The sequence below is a fragment of the Danio rerio genome, chromosome 15 (genome assembly GCF_049306965.1).
Source record: "Danio rerio strain Tuebingen ecotype United States chromosome 15, GRCz12tu, whole genome shotgun sequence".
In the NCBI taxonomy this organism is placed as follows: domain Eukaryota; kingdom Metazoa; phylum Chordata; class Actinopteri; order Cypriniformes; family Danionidae; genus Danio; species Danio rerio.
In genome coordinates this window covers 22016180-22033807 of record NC_133190.1, presented here as the reverse complement: position 1 = coordinate 22033807, position 17628 = coordinate 22016180, and the positions used below count along the sequence as shown (strand labels likewise).

Sequence of the window (17628 nt, the reverse complement as noted above, 5' to 3'; positions counted from 1 at the left end):
TGGCTAAAATACGTTTTTTTTTATTTTTAAAGCATTTTAAGGTTAAAATTATTAGCTCATTTAAGCTATATTTTTTATTTAAGTCTACAGAACAAACCATCCTTATACAATAAGGTGCTTAATTACCCTCACCTGTCTAGTTAACCTAATTTACCTAGTTAAGCCTTCAAATGTCACTTTAAGCTGAATAGAAGTGTCTTGAAGAATACTATTTTAAAAAGTAAAATATTATTTACTGTCATCATGGCAAAGATAAAATAAATCAGTTGATAGAAATACGTTATCAAAACTATTATGTTTAGAAATGTGTTGAAAATAATATTCTCTCTATTTAACAGAAATTGGGGGAAAAATTATCAGGGAGGCTAATAATTCAGGGGGGCTAATAATTCTGACCAACTGTATGTTGGGCATGATCCTTATATCATAAAGAGGAGCAAGTTACTAAAATATATTTGCCTGTGATCGATGCGGTACATACTGTATAATTATGTTACATAAAAATACTATAGTGTTTGGAAGCATACTATAGATAATTACTTGAAATAAAATCATAGTAATTATACTGTTGCTTTGGTACAATCCAACTGTAGTAGTAAACAAATTATTCAATAGGCTTCAGTTTTCTACGCTATAATCACAACGTATCACAGTTTACACTAACACTACAGTAGTTTTTACAGTTTATGAGTTTACTATGCTGGAGTATTCGGTAGCATTCATTAACAAAAAGTTGTACACATTATACACTTTATGTGGTTCAAAAAGATGTCTATTTTAAATTACGACAGTTTTCCCCCATTGCGGTTTACCTCCAGACATCACAAAATAAAGGATAAAAGCATACAGAATGTGGATGAATAGTCTACATTTTCATTTATTTATTTTATATATTCTGTCGAAACGCCAGTAAAGACTTGGATTGTTGCAAAACAAGACGAATATTTCATTGCAGCGATTACACAGCAGGGTGTGTTATTTATATTCTTCTGGATAGTGTGGTGATGTTTGTATCTGATTTTTTTATAACACATTACCATATTTGAACACATAGTTCTGCCTGTTTATAATCTTTTTTGTTGCTGTCAACCGAATTATCTCATTCAAAAAAGTTTGTACACATAGCTTTATTAGATTTAATAAAAAATGTTGATTACACCCTGCTTTTTCTTTCGTTTTTCAGCCGTTTTCTTGAACTCCCCCCCCCCCCCCCCCCCCCCTTTATGAGCTAAAACTTTTGGAGTTCTGTAAAAGCTGTTCGGCATTTTTTATTTTAGCTGATTTAAACAATTTAAACAACATAAAACAGAAACATTTTTGATGGTCTAATAACGATTCCTATGTAGAAGAACCACTTCCTGCCCTCCATCTGAATTTCACGGGTCATCAATGACATCAAGTGAAAACAACCTATTGCTTTTTCAGTCTACTTTATCCACATAAGCTGTTTTTTTTCAGCAGGAAAGAGGATTACCACTTAGTTTAGTCTGTCTATTAGTTGCCCAAGATGGTTGTTGGACAATACAAGTTTGTTAGTAGTTGGTTGAAGCTGGCGATTAGACCAACCAAACTGGTCATTAGTAGATCATGGATCTTACCATCTGATAACTGATAATCGTTGACCAGCAAGAAAGCAGCTAGTATGTTTCAAAATATGACACTTAACTCATAATAGTACTCACTGAGGAAGATAAAGACAGGCGGACTGTAAACACCCACTCCAGCACTAGTCACCGCTGCAACCTGCACACGATACCCTGACTCAGCCATCAACCCATCCAGCATCACCCACAGAATATCTCCATCCACAGTCCTGTTGAGCACCTGCTGAGACTCATTTCCCACACACCACACCTGACCCAAACAGAGATGAACTTTAGCAGAGTTTCACCTAGCGGTCACTGAAAGGCTCTCTATATAAAAGGCGTTCATACCCTGTACTCAAGTATGAGCTCTTCAGGCACATCAGGAGGAGGAGGCTGCCAGGACACTCGCACGGTTGAGCTGTTGCTTAACTGCACCACGCTGACTCCCTGAGGAGGTCCACACAGCACTAAAAGCAGAAATATGATGGGCAAATGTCAAAACATTAACATTACTGCGAACGTTGGAGGGTAAAATGAAAGTCAGTTGAACTAAAAGCTGAAGTCTGAATATCAACACAAGCCTTGCCTTCGTGAGGAGTGCGGATCATTATGATTTCGCTGTCAATCCCCTGAAACTCATTGTAGTAAGGTCTCATTTTGAGCTCATATTCTTTTCCTCCGTGTAGCTCTGTTAGGACAGCAGTGTGAAGGGGACCAGCTTTTATGTCCTGGAACATCCAGGTGCTCCCCACTGGCCTGTAAAACAGCCTGTAGCCTTGGATATAGCGAGGGTGACGGTCAAGCTGAAATAGCCAACAAATATATACAATATCATGAGTTTCAGACCTTGTGGAAGGCCCTTTATTGTCAGTTTTGTCAGATGAAATAACAGTTTGCAGGTTACAGATAGATAAAGTAATCAATGGCTGATAATGTGATATTTTTATTACAGTTGAATTTAGAAATATTAGTCCCCCTTTCAATTTAATTTCTTTATTAAATATTTCCCAAAATAATGTTTAACAGAGCAAGGACATTTTCACAGTATGTCTGATAATATATTTTCTTCTGGATTAAGTCTTATTTGTTTTATTTCAGCTACAATAAATGCAGTTTTATATTTTTAAAGCCATTTTAAGGTCAAAATATCAGACCCTTTAAGCTATTTTTTCCCCATAGTCTACAGATCAAACCATCAGTATACAATAACTTGCCAAATTACTTTCTCTTGCCTAGTTAACCGTTAGCCTTTAAATGTCACTTTATATATATATATATATATATATATATATATATATATATATATATATATATATATATATATATATAGAGAGAGAGAGAGAGAGAGAGAGAGAGAGAGAGAGAGAGAGAGAGAGAGAGAGAGACAAAGAGAGAAATAGATAGATAGATAGATAGATAGATAGATAGATAGATAGATAGATAGATAGATAGATGATAGATAGATAGATAGATAGATAGATAGATAGATAGATAGATAGATAGATAGATAGATAGATAGATAGATAGATAGATAGATAGATAGAATAAATCTATATTTGTATCTATATAAACTTGTTATAAGACATAAAATAATAATAGTAATATAAATAAATGAAAGTTTCATAATTAATTTAATAGTACTTTATATTACATACCATTTCATTATATTTATATTATTTTAACTTATTATGCATATACTGTATACTGTATATCTATACAACAGTTCGGTCTGGTTCTTGAATCTGATTGGCTAATTCATCCACACACAGTCAGCAACAAGCAGAGGTCTACAGTTTGACAAATATTACTGCAGTTAGACACCATAATGAACTTTTGAGGCTTTTTTAGTCAAGAATGTAGTTGTTTAGATTGCAACTATGCAGTATATTTGTAAGAATAGTGCCTATTTAAAAATATTTACAATTTCTGAGAGAGCTCGTCGGCGGCCATTAGCCTGCCATAGTGTAGTAGACCAAACACGGTTGACATTTTCTATCCACAAACAATGGCCTTTTTAGACTCTCCGTGTTTGATTTTCTTATTTATAAACACAATTGTGTCATCCAACTGTTGTATAAACGCAATATCACATCGCGATATGGCTGTATATCAGCACTGATGGGACGCTTAGGCAACGCACACCTCCCACCAGTGCTGACATACAGCCAGATTGCACTGCTACTCGTGTGATATTGCTCATATACTGTATATATATATATATATATATATATATATATATATATATATATATATATATATATATATATATATCCTATGTCCTATTCAAAATGCACACCACATCATACACTCACAGTCCATGTGATCTGAACGCTAGTCGGACTCAAGACTTCCGGTGTCTGCAGGCGAACCTTCACTCCTCCTAAATCCATCTGCACATGAGCCTGGTCTTTTCCCTGACCTTCTGGACCATCTAAAAACGAACACACACAACATCATACAGACATGCAGCGGGTTGTTAGCTAACAAAAATAGCTATTAGGGGATCTAAATACACAATTATTTGGATAAACCATAATAACCATCCATTAAAACCAAAAACTACACCAACCCTGCGTCCGGACTGGCTCTGAGATGGGACTGGGGTCGCTGAGTCCATAAGAGTTGACTGCTCGAATAATGAACAGGTACACAGTGTTGGGGTAAAGCCCAGAAACAGTGTGCTTCTCCTGCTTCACGAGGTCAGCGACTGTCTGCCATGTGCTGCCCACTGACTGACTGGAAGAAGACAGAGAAAATGAACATTTAGAATAGATGAGCCTCCAACTGTATATCAAGTGAATTTGATATTAATGTGACAAAGAGCTGTGCATGTTACTATATTCCATTATTAACAAACTCAGTTATTTAAGATGTCTGTGTTTAATATTTTCTGTTGAGTTAATTTGTATAGAAAGACTAAATCATTCAGAGCGGCTTAATAAGATCTCTTAATCGTAGTAAAGTCACTGTGATGCTCAGTTTTACACATTAAAAGAAAATCCGTGTATTATGACTGGGTTCAATCATGCAACAGTGGATACACATTTGAATATTCAAGGAATTTCCATATTATTGATTCTATTCAGTGTTGAAGCTACTTTGAAACTGTAGCTTGACAAGTCATGGGCTATTAATACAGTAATTTAAAGCTGCTCTTTAGTAAATGTAGGTACTGTAGCTTCATTAAAAGCTACTAACAAAGAATCTGAAACTGTATAAGGGAGTGACGTCAGATATTCTTTCTCTTTATGAAGAAATGAGGTCTTTTGTTCGGTAAGAATGTGTTAGATTGATCAAAAGTGACAGTAAAGACATTTATAATGCTGTTCTTCTGAGCTTTCTATTCATCAAAGAACCCTGAAAAAATAATGACTTATAAAAATGTAATAAGCTACACACAACTGTTTTAAACATTAATAACTCTATAACCAATATTTGTCAAGCAGCAAAACATCATATTATAATGATTTCCGATGGATTTCTTTCTTTATTAGTTAAATAGAAAGGTTTCTGAGGAAGATTTTGCACGATTTTTGCATGGGGTTGAAGGCCCATATTGCAATTTTAATGTCGCTTTAAAGAGCTCTGCATGATCCCAGCTGAGGAATAAGGGCTTTATCTAGCAAAATGATAATTTAAAAAAAGCAATTAAATAAAATAATATAAAATAAATAAATAAAATAACACTTATATACACATACATTTATACAAAGACATTCATATCCCCTGTTGCTTCATAAAGGGGTATTGAGGCCTACAGTACACTTTTTAACATTTATGTTAAAAATATTGCTTCAACTGCAGGTGATTCTTACACTGTAAAAACACAAAAAGTTAAGGTAACTCAAACCGTTTGAGGAAACCGATTACAACAAACCATTTAAGTTCAAATACTAATCTTAATGAGTACTGTGAATTTAATCCATATGAGTAAAGGAAGCAACTTGAGCACAGTAAAACCCAATAAATGAAGAGAACTCAAACTACTGAGTACTGTAAAACCCAATAATTACCTTCGACACTGAGTTCAAAACTCTTTTCAAATGAGTAGAATTAACTTTCAGAAAATTGAGTTAACTACACTCATTTTATTTGATAAAATTGACTGTTGGATTTTACAGTGCACATACATCTATACCTGATGATACCATCATTTATACATCTAGTTCTTCTCTGACTTCAGCACTTACTTCACTGAAAGCCATTTTTTTTAAACACCCAACATGCTTTTATTTTTTTATTTAGTTTTAAATACACTTCAGTAAGACTCTTTTCCACCAGCTGATAACATTTACAGCCCTCTGAAGCTACGCTGAACCTACAATTTGGACCTTCAACCCATTAGTCCCTGTTGAAGTCCATTATATGGAAAAAAGAACTGAATGGTTTCCTCAGCCTTAAATGGCACCCATTTTACCCCTTTTTCAAGATTTAAGTTAAGTCTTTTGTGTCTCCAGAATGTGTCTGTAAAAGTTTCAGCTCATAATACCCATCAAATTATTAACTTTACCTTTCAGAATATTATAATTTTTTCCTTCTAACACAGAGTAGCTATTTTTTTGGTCTGTGCCTTTAATGCTAGTTTCCCCACCCACCGTTCCCACGTCCACAAGCCAGGATTGAAGCGTCTTCTTTTATACTGACATGAGGCTATGGTGTAAAATCACTGTAATTCAATACAAACATGCACTGTCTTAAAAACGTTTTTAAACTTGTAAAACTGATTCTTGACCACATTTGATCCCGGTTTCTTTGTGCACGTCCTTTCTTGTTGATTTGATTATATGTGTTACTATGAATACATGTAAATACACAACTGTCAATCAATTTGGTGGGTGGGAAAACCGAACTCCTACACCATGATGTGGTGGGCCTCAAAATGGAAGCGATTTGGATCCTATTTTAACATCAGGTAATTTAGAATAAGATACTTATTGTGCACTGCTTATTAGGATTCTTCTTTAAAAAAAAAATTAATGAAAATAAAAATAGTGAATGTCCTGCAGTCTATGCTACACATTTCTAATAATTTGCTACACATAAAATTGCAAATATAAAATTATGCATTGAAGAAAAGATCCCAATTCAAACATTAAACAGCGCATAGCCAATTAGCAACATGTGGATCCGTCAGAGGATCTGCTGGAGGAAAACCCCTCAGACTGTTATTTTTAAGCCCTTATAACACAGAGCATGACTCATGTTTAGAACAAATTGGATTATGCATTTTCCTTGCAGCTCGTTCTGCGTCCTCTGCTAGTTTTCAGATTTGCACTTAAATCAAACTATTGTATATCGATTTAAATGTATTGCATCATACCTTATTGTTTACAAAATTATATAAAATATTAATGAATTACATTATATCACTAGTATACAGACAGCATGCAACAGTGACAAACAGCCAAGTAATAATTCAAAATGATTTTGAACTTAAACTGAACTACTAAACAAATCTGACTTCCCAATATATTTGACAGATACAGGCGTTCCAGTAGAGCCTGTTTGTTTATTCTCTCAGTTCTGAAGCTGAACAATATAAACACACAATGTCTATCAAAGTACACTGCTGTCTGTCAAAAAAAAAAAAAAATAGTATGTTACCTGAAAACCTGCAGTTTTCAAAAACAGTGGAGCTTTTGTTAAGCAAATGGAATATGAAGTTAAATGGGCACACAACAGGAAAATCTGACCTTTGCTGAGTTTAATAGCTGTAATCGGGTTTTCGATGTATCTTCCAACACAAACAGCATAAAAAAAGACTTGTTTTTGGTATGCCTTTTTCTGCAAGTATGTGGGTAATCTGTTCAGATTTTGTTCCCTTATTTTTGGCGGAAGGGAATTTTATACCTTCCAAACATCTGAGTCACTAAGGATATACCTAAATATCATTTCTGAAGGAACTGACCCTTCATCAGCAGATTAATTAACAGGCCCCTGTTGTTTGTCCAACAAACCAAGCGTGGTAGAATAACATCTGTAATTAACATAAAATGGTGAAAATGAGCTCATTTGAGACTTGCAAAGCAGACAGAAAAAAAGGCAAAGCAATATTTAATATTTTCCTAAAACCTGCCCAAAACCTAGAGAAGTGTATGAAATGAATATGTTTGTGTGGATCAAGGGGGCTGTTACTAGTTGAACAAGTGATTTGAAACATCAGGACTTGAGACAGATGAACTAATCTTTTCTGAAATTGAACCAGCACACCCGCATAGCTTCAGTGTGACTTGTTATGTGACAATATAACCATTGAACTACCCGAGGACTTGGAAGATGACAGATGAGATGAGCTGATTCACTAGTGTCATTCTAATAACAACTAAAAACCCATCTTTTCTGCGATCATTTGAACACCCTGTGAACAAAACCAGAACACCCCTTTTCTACCCCATCACCACACCACACCACACCACACAAAAACCTCAAAACACAATACAAGTCTGAGTGTGCCTCACACAGGTAAGTGAGCTTGACAAACCACCTGTAAAACACTCTTTCATTTTGTTGACACTTTAATGAAAAATTGCACCAGACACTTTTTTTACAATCATTCCACATCTAAAAAATAAATAAATAAATAAATAAAATAATAATTGTGCATTTATTACGTGTGCTTCACACAGTTGAGTGGGCTTAACAAACAACCTGTAGAAACTCTCTCTCTCTCTATGAAAACTCCTTCCTCCATACTCTAGCACTTAATTCTCTGAGCACTAACAGTTGCTTTGTATAGTTAGCACTTTTTGTGTGTATTGCTTCTTCTTGTTGAATCTTTGAATGCCTGTTCAGTTGTAAATGACTAAATGTACAGTTGAAGTCAGAATTATTAGCCCCCCTGAATTATCCCCCCCATTTAATGTTTTCCCCAATTTCTGTTTAACACAAATATTTTTTTAAACACATTTCTAAACATAATAGTTTTAAAACTCATTTTTAATAACTGATTTATTTGATCTTTGCCATGATGACAATAAATAATATTTGACTACATATTTTTCAAGACACTTCTATACAGCTTAAAGTAAAATTTAAAGGCTTAACTAAGTTAATTAGGTTAACTAGGCAGGTTAGGGTAATTAGGAAAGTTATTGTATAACAATGTTTTGTTCTGTAGACAGTCGAAAAAAAATAGCTTAAAGGGGCTTAAGTTTTTGTCCTTAAATGGTGTTTAAAAAAATGAAAAACTGCTTTTATTCTAATCGAAATAAAACAAATAAGACTTTTCCAGAAGAAAAAATATTACCAGACATGCTGTGAAAATTCCCTTGCTCTGTTAAACATTATTTGGGAAATATTTAAAACAGAACAAAAATTCAAAGGGAGGCTAATAATTCTGACTTCAACTGTAAATGTAATGAGCTAACCTATACTGCAAAGTCTGAAGACCCATGTAAATAATGAATTGATCTTTATGGTCTCTGTTATAATTTAATAGATGCATTATTGATTTGTTTGGTTTGAAAAGCCAGCATTTGCACAAGTTTGTGAATTGTGTGTTAGGGAACCAAATTATATTAAAATTATATTAAAATGTTCCGAACTTACCGCCCACATGTTTTGGTTTAGCCAAATGCTAGGGGGGTTTGGAAAGACATTTTTCAATCTTACATTTATAAGTACGGTTTTCTTATTGAACCTGAACCACTGTTGGCAATTTTTGGAATAAGTCCTGAAAACATTGGGCTTAAAGAGGAAATATGTAGAGTAATTGCTTTTACCACGCTGTTGGCAAGGCATTTATTTCTCCTCTATTGGAAAAAAAAAGAGCCCCCAACACATAGTAGATGGATCAAAGATGTGATGTATTTTATTCAGCTTGAAAAGAAAATCAAAGTTACTTCACTTTATTTTGCTGCTAAAAGTATTTTTTTTTGGAAACATGGTCTCCATTTCTTACATATGTTGATAATTTACAATTCTTAGAGCAGGGGGATATTTAATACAATAGACAAAATCTTAAAATCTTCTTTGCATCTTCTTTCCTCTCATTGTAACCTTGTAATGCCTTTCACATTAACCACAATTGGCTTGTTTGTAATAAAGTTATACAGAATCTTTCTGCTATTATACATTGAATAATTCGTTTTTTGCTTATATCACATATCTTTTTGTTTTTTCTTTTTTTTACATTTTTTCTTTATTATTTTTTTTTACTACTGTAATGGTGTTATTTATGCACCCTATACGTAAACTTGCTGTGCATTTATATGATGCTTGAAGACTTGAACATTGATGTTTGCAGACTGTAAACTATGTCTTCTGCCATGAAAGAAAAACAAGTGTTGGGGATGTTGTTTGTTTGTTTGTTTGGTTGTTTGTTATATATAATATATAATATATATATATATATATATATATTATATACAATAAATAATGATTTTTTAAAAAAACTCAGAACTTCTATTTTAGCCATTACTACCTATTACTAGGCTATAGCTTCAATCTTTTTTTTATTCATTTTAAGTTCTGCTCACATCTCGAATATCCCCCTCATATGCAATCGTTTATGTCTGCTTCTGTTTGGAATCAGTATGCCATTTCTTTCCAGAGGCTTGGCATTGCAAAACGTGAATTATGCAAAATAATATTGTTTTTTATACCAAACTTTATGCTAAACTGCTTTACTTCACCAACAAGGATCAGTTCAACACTGTTTCTGAAGACAGACTCGATACTTCTAATCTAGAACAAACACATCACTTCATATTTTGAGAATGTTTCAATGCAAATACAAATTTCCTTCCTGAATGTGCTTGTTAACCTGCTGTATGGCTAATAATATGCCTCAAGTCACCATTGCTCTCTGACTGTATTCACAGAGACTCTAGTGGTCATTAGATTACTCTCAAAAATTGGTAAGTGTCCTTGTAAAACTGTACCATGCATAATATGTTTTCTGTATGTATAAAGTATTTTAACAGTGTTTCAATAGTGTGAAATTTTGGAACGGATCAGTAACACATTAGAGAAGCTGAATCAAGTTTATTTCACAACAACTACATAAATGTGTTTGCCAACTGTTAAGAAACATCTTGTTGACGTCTAAAAGTTGTAGTCTCTTCTTCTCCATTTTTGGCAGATTTTGGTTTAGACAAGTAAGATCCTCTATTTTGACAACATGAGATTTGCTTGTTTTGTTGTTTCTGTCAGGATAGTAAAGGCTTCATCCTCTTCTGGAAAGCAGCAGCTAATTTGCATTTAAAGAGACAAACACTTAATGTCTCACACCCAAATAATGGCAAATGTAACAACTTTTAAGGAAAAATCTGTAGGTAATTGTGAGCTGAAGCGTCATGATCCGGAGACACCGGATAATTATATTACGTAATGGACCCTTTACACATTTCTGAGTTTCTCAGAAGTAGAAGTCATCAATAGTTGGGTAAACTTAGGGCGCAATGAATGGTAGACACCAATTTTTTTTTACAGTCATACACTACCTGACAAAAATCTTGTCGCCTATCCAAGTTTTAGGAACAACAAATAATAACTTGACTTATAGTTGATCATTTGGTATCAGAAATAGCTTATATGAAAGGCAAAGGCCTCTAGATTACAAAATAAAATCTGATCATGATTATGGTGCAGTGGAAAAATAATTAATATTGTGTATGATTCATGAGCTTGGACTGCATCCGTACATCTCTGCAATGACTCAAATAACCTATTAATAAAGTCATCTGGAATGGCATAGAAAGTGTTCTTGCAGGACTCCCAGAGTTCATCAAGATCATTTGGATTCATCTTCAATGATTCTTCCTTTATCTTACCCCAGACATGTTCAATAATGTTCATATCTTGTGATTTGGCCGGCCAATTCTGGAGCACTTTGACCTTTTTTGCTTTCAAGAACTTTGATGAGGAGGCTGAAGTATGAGAAGGAGCACTATCCTTCTGAAGAATTTGCCCTCTTCTGTGGTTTGTAACTTATGGGCAGCACAAATGTCTTGATACCTCAGTCTGTTGATGTTGCCATCAACTCTGCAGCTCACTCGAACACCCCCATACTGAATGTAACCTCAAACCATGATTTTTCCTTTGCCAAACTTAACTGATTTCTGTGAGAATCTTGGCTCCATGCGGGTTCCAATGGGTCTTCTGCAGTATTTGTGATGGTTGGGATGCAGTTCAACAGATGATTTACTGGAAAAATCTACCTTCTGCCACTTTTCCAAATGATCAACTAGAAGTCAAGTTACTATCTGTTGCTCTTACAACTAGTGTTAACAACAAGACTTTTGTCAGGTAGTGTATATGCTGAAATAATAAAAGAAAAACTCCATGATGGTGTTAGTCTAAAAGTTGTAAAGGACTTTTACTTTTACAGAAAATGAAAATAATTGTGTGAGACTGAAATGGCAGCCAGAAGAGAGAATTTACTGTCCTGTCCATATACTCTGCAATTCAAACACCTGACACAATTGGTATTTAGTTTTTTTGTAATTTAATGCAAAGATATGATAAATACGTAAATACATTTAAATGCTCTTATGTAAATATCAAAATATCTAAAACCTTTAAAGATTTAAGACACTGATGATCATTAAATGTGTCATAACAGTCTTATCCATAGGAAAATCAGCATAATCTCCCCTAAAAATCTGTAGCACTGCAACTTTTAGTTCAATACTCCTCAGCACTGAGAGTAAAGAAAAAAAGGCTGAGCTGAATATATTGGCCCTCGCAAATGAGAAAAAAAGCAAGGGTGTGAAGGACGACGGTGAGGATCTGGCCTCGCCTCCATGCACCGTGAGCACATAAGGTTTGTCCGGCTGACTTGTCGGACTGTGCACATGACCGTGACCCCTAAACAGAGCGAGCTGCTCCATAAATCCCAGTGTCTCCTTAACAAGGTGTCAGAGCAGAGCTAAATAACGACTTGGCCTCTACTCTCTGCCTCCTCCCCGCTGCTCTCCTGGCGGGACAATAATAGAGGCTTCTGTTCATCTGACCTCCACATGGCCCAGAGGGACGAGTTCTGCTGAAATCTGACTGTAGCCTGAGGGAACATCCAGCCTCGCTCCACCGTAAACCTCCATTCGCTCGCTCTGACACGCTGAATGACGTCTCTGGCAAACCCGGCACGGTAATGAGAGCGTCTGCCACTCGCTCTACCCATCAGGCCACAGGAGAGGTTGTCTAAACCCCTTCCTCGCGTATTTCTTTTTAATATGTAGCAGTGCAGAAGACTTTAAATGCTGGCACTGACTGAACGCAGATAAAGTGCAGTTGGGGAACGCTCAATGCTAGTTGTACTGACAGCATTGTGATGTGTTTTTGATTATCACAAAATTCAGTTTGTAAACACAATCGGGAATCATACAATATGTACTGCATGCTAAAGCAGACATGATCAGATATGCCCTTGAATTTTAACATGTTTTACCAGGCCAGTAATAAATTGGCGGATAAAAATAAGTGTAAGGTGTTTCATGTTGTCCTGTCTTTTATTTTGTATTTAGTCATGTCGGGTCCTGTATTTTGTTTTGTTTCTACTGAATTTTCATTTCATTTTTGTCCACACAAATATGCAACTAGTATTTTATGCAGAATAGGGTTGCAAAGATTTGCAAATACAGATTTTAGGTTGTACAATTATAGTCTGAGGAAATAATCATGGTTTCAGGATAATCACGATTACTATGCATGCATCAATTTTAAAACCCTATTAGTTTTTTAAAAACAAGTGAAAAACAAGTATTTGTTGCTGCTCACTAACCAAATAATTCATTCATTTTCTTGTCGGCTTAGTCCCTTTATTAATCCAGGGTCGCCACAGCGGAATGAACCGCCAACTTATCCAGCAATTTTTAACGCAGCGGATGCCCTTCCAGCAGCAACCCATCTCTGGGAAACATCCACACACACATCCACACACTACAGACAATTTAGCCTACCCAATTCACCTGTACCGTATGTCTTTGGACTGTGGGGGAAACCGGAGCACCCGGAGGAAACCCACGTGAAGGCAGGGAGAACATGCAAACTCCACACAGAAACGGCAACTGAGCTGAGGTTCGAACCAGCAACCCAGCGACCTTCTTGCTGTGAGGCGACAGCACCACCTACTGCGCCACTGCCTCACCAAATAATACAGCACAGAATAATAATAAAAACAAACAATAGTCCATTTCTCTTTGGACTTAAAATATGTGAAAAAAGTTACTTTACTTTGTTACTTTATTATTACTTTACACTGAAAATAAATAAGAGAACAATAAATAAATAAATGCACAAAATTAAGAATTGATAAAATATATATATATATATATATATATATATATATATATATATATATATATATATATATATATATATATATATATATATATATATATATATTTCTCTAATGTAAATCAAAGCATCATATTAGCCAAGCATTTCTCTTTAAATAGACATGTATTCAAAGGCTGCTGGACCTCTGCCTGAAAGACACTCAAGATCAACAATATAATAAACTTGTTTGGTATTTTCATATTGTATTTTTTTCGCTTTGGAGTAGAAATGTGTATATTCCATACAAAGTATGAAGCTGAATGGTCAGTTCTTGTCATGTGACTTGCAGTGCGCTAGATCTTTCAACCAGGAGTGCCTGGAAAGCATAAGCACGCTGCGGTACAATATGCATTCACAAGCCGCACTCCTCCATTGGAATAAACAAACTTGCCTGCAAAAGATGCCATATGTGAACGGTCTTTAGTTAATAGCCACAGCCATAGTTAATCCAGTCTGTATGCGTTTTAGCCTCGGTGTACAAGTTCTAAACTTTAAAGCACACAGTTTAAGAAGTCTAGTTAATTAACCATGATTAATTTAAGCGCGGTCAATAGTGAAACTGGTTAATCATTGCATCCCTAATGCAAAACATTAAAAAAAATGTATTTTTAAAAATTTAGGAGCGTCACGATGGCCAGTGGTTAGCACAATCGCTGGTTCGAGCTGCGGCTGAGTCAGTTGGCATTTCTGTATTGCGTGTTCTCAAGAGTATCCTCTGGATGCTCCGTTTTCTCCCACAGTCCAAAGACATGCGCCATTCAGTAGGTGGACTGAATAAGCTAAATTGGCTGTAGTGTGCGTGTGTGAATGAGAGTGTACAGTATGAGTGTTTCTGAAGTGTTGGGCCCGCTTAAAAGGGCATGCGCTGCTTAAAAAAATGTGCTGGTTAAGTTGGCGGTTTATTGCACTGTGGCAACTCCTGATTAATAAAGGGACTTAGCTGAAAAGAAAATGAATGAATGAACTTTTAAAATAGAATTTAAAAATGGGGTATAAATTACTTTGTAATGAGTTCCTCTGTGTGTAAAATGCTCTGTAGTTTATGTAGTGATATATTTTTCTAGGGCAAGTTCTACACGAAATGACAGAAAATGAGAGTTAATATTGATTTTGTTTTATTGCTGACACCCTAACATCCAATTATAAAAGATATAAAAAGATGACACAGAGTGATTTTATATGGGCAGAAATAAACACCTCTTTACCTCATAAAGGTAAAAAAAAAATGCCACAGAAAATCAAATCCAGGGGGCCAATATCGGCCCTTAATGGAAAATTGGATTTCTGACACTGGAAGTGTGTAAGGTAATGCATTACAAATAGACGTCTATAAGGCAATGCCCTGCGCTCAAATAAACCTTGCAACTTTCTCATGATGCTCATAAAGATACCAAAACAGGGTTGTTTACTCTGAGAAAAAAAAAAAAATCCCACAGGAATTACATATCCAGTTCATCCTGCTAGAAAAGTAGTTGCACCTTACAAGGACAATTCAGAGATCACTTCTCAGATAACACACATTATTTTAGTACAAAATGTAAGTACTTTACCCAAAATTACTGCTGCACATTTACTGTATTCAGTACTACAAAATGCCTTGTTCCACGGGCCTTAAATCTAAGTCCTAGCCCGGCCCTGGCTCGAGACGCACAATCTGTGGCCCAGCCCTTGTCCAACCACTTGTTCAAATTTTTGGCCTGAGTTCAATCCAAAGCTTTTTTTTTCCCCACCAAACAGCTTATTATTTGTTTTTTAAATGTAAGATTTAGATGTAAGATTGTATCCAAGCGGTACAGTATGTTGTCCACAGTAAGTTTACTTAATTTAACAAGTTGTATATTGTGCATAACCAGTTGGCTCATCATTTATAGTTGTCACTATTTGAAAAGTTGACCAGAAGTTGGCATCATTGGCAATTTTTCTCTGTATGTTCTCCATTGCACATGGCTGGAAATCTCTATACGCAAGGCATCACTGGTGCTTCCCAACTGCACACATTAGATGTCATCAAACTTTTTTTTTTCTAAAGCAGGCAAAAAGCCTGATAAGTGTGCAAGATATGATGTGAAAATTGGCCCAAAGCCCGGTCCTTGGTACATAAAAAAGTCGGGCGCCAATGGACTCATGCTTAAATGCAGGGCTATAGTTCCATAGATCGGTAGCCTAAGTTGACAAAGCTAAATAAAATACAGTAAATCAAATCATTCAATTAAATTAAATAAATCAGTAACGTTCAAACTTAAAAAAATAAAATAAAATAACAAACTGTTATAAATAAAAATAAGTAATATTAAATGAATAAAATAAAAAATAAATAAATAAAAGACTAAATAAAATTAATAAAATAAAAAATAAATTGACCTGAAATGACATGTATGTATTTAAGGAGTAAATAATATTGACTTGAAAGCTTTTAAGTGAATGTAAATAAGTAAGCAGTAGGTTTATTTATGATAAAGAGAATCATGAAAAACCTGAAAGCCTCGATGATGTATGAAGTAACAGCTGCTCCACCCTCATGAGGATTGGGCTGCCAGGTGAGAGTGACGCTGCTGGAGGTCACATCCGTCACCACAGGCTTCAGCGGAGGTCCAGGCAACTGCAGCGACTGAGAGACCCGCTGGACAGACGACGATCCAGATGCTGAACACAACAAACAAACAAACAAACACATTGCTCGTCAAGATTGCATTCCTGACCCAGGACATTTGACTGTACATTCAAATCATCAGCATGTGTATCTAGAAATTAGGGCTGAACAACTTAAAAAAAAAAAGTTTATTCATAATAATTAGATTTTGTGTAATGTTATTATTATTAGCAGTATTATTTATTATATTTATATTGATATTTGTTTTATTAAAAACAAGCTAAGATTTGCCCACCTGTCAGCGTTTAGACCATATGGGGAATAGCATGTGTATTTAGATATAACTCAGTCTTTTTGAACACACTACTTTATTTTTGTTCATTTATTAGTTTGCTGGAAATTAGAACTGAATTTAGAAAAAGTTTTGAAACAAATCTTTGCGCTTAACAAACAAAATTAATTAAGTATAGGCTAATGGATGTCTGTGCATACAACACGTTTCCCTATCCACAGGAATTAAAAGTAAAAGTAAAGAATGAGGAGGCTCATCTCTGATTCTGGCGCTGCAGATGCTCTGTTTAACTGTTTTCTCTCAAGTAAAGGGTTCAGTTTTTCCACTTAAAAAGTCGGCCATGTGAATAGCAAATGCGCTATGACCCGGCGCAACTGACTCTTAAAGGGAATGGGAGATGAAACTCTGATTGCTTTATTCTTAAAACACACCTATAACTCATTAAGAGAATAAGTACAACACTGTAAGGGCACAAAGTGTATTTTTCCGTCCTTAAAATGGCAAAAGTGGATTCTAAAGCGCCCTTAATGCTTTTGCGCCCTGTACTTTGCACTTTGCGCAAGGATTGTCAAAAAAGAGCCCCTAGTTTGACAAAGATCAATTGCACAAATTTTACGAAAAAACAATGACAAGTTTTATGACGCTTTTCTCTTGTTTTGTCTTGCTGTGTCATACCCTAGCCTTGTTTTCTTGTTTTACTTCTGTCTGCTGCCTGTCTTCTGATAACTCGCCTGGTATTTGACTACGACTCTGGATTTCCAGAGTACATCTGTTTGCCCCTGTTTTGACCATTTCTTGCCTGACCATCTCTGTTTAATAAACCTGCATTTGGCCACATTAAGGAGGGTCAGAGAGCTCCTGGATTTTATCTAAAATATTTA

General features: G+C 35.2%; 1 protein-coding gene across 3 annotated transcripts in view; it reads right to left on the bottom strand.

The window, feature by feature from the left end:
- Nucleotides 1-17628, bottom strand: part of zgc:77784 — a 156429-nt gene that overhangs the window by 22271 nt on the left and 116530 nt on the right. For all 3 annotated transcript variants that reach the window (XM_073922898.1, XM_073922897.1, NM_001431128.1), the window contains 6 exon segments: nucleotides 16340-16508; nucleotides 4156-4322; nucleotides 3899-4017; nucleotides 2173-2389; nucleotides 1935-2053; nucleotides 1683-1854 (listed from right to left, as the gene is read on the bottom strand). In XM_073922898.1, the coding sequence (XP_073778999.1) occupies nucleotides 1683-1854; nucleotides 1935-2053; nucleotides 2173-2389; nucleotides 3899-4017; nucleotides 4156-4322; nucleotides 16340-16508 (963 nt within the window).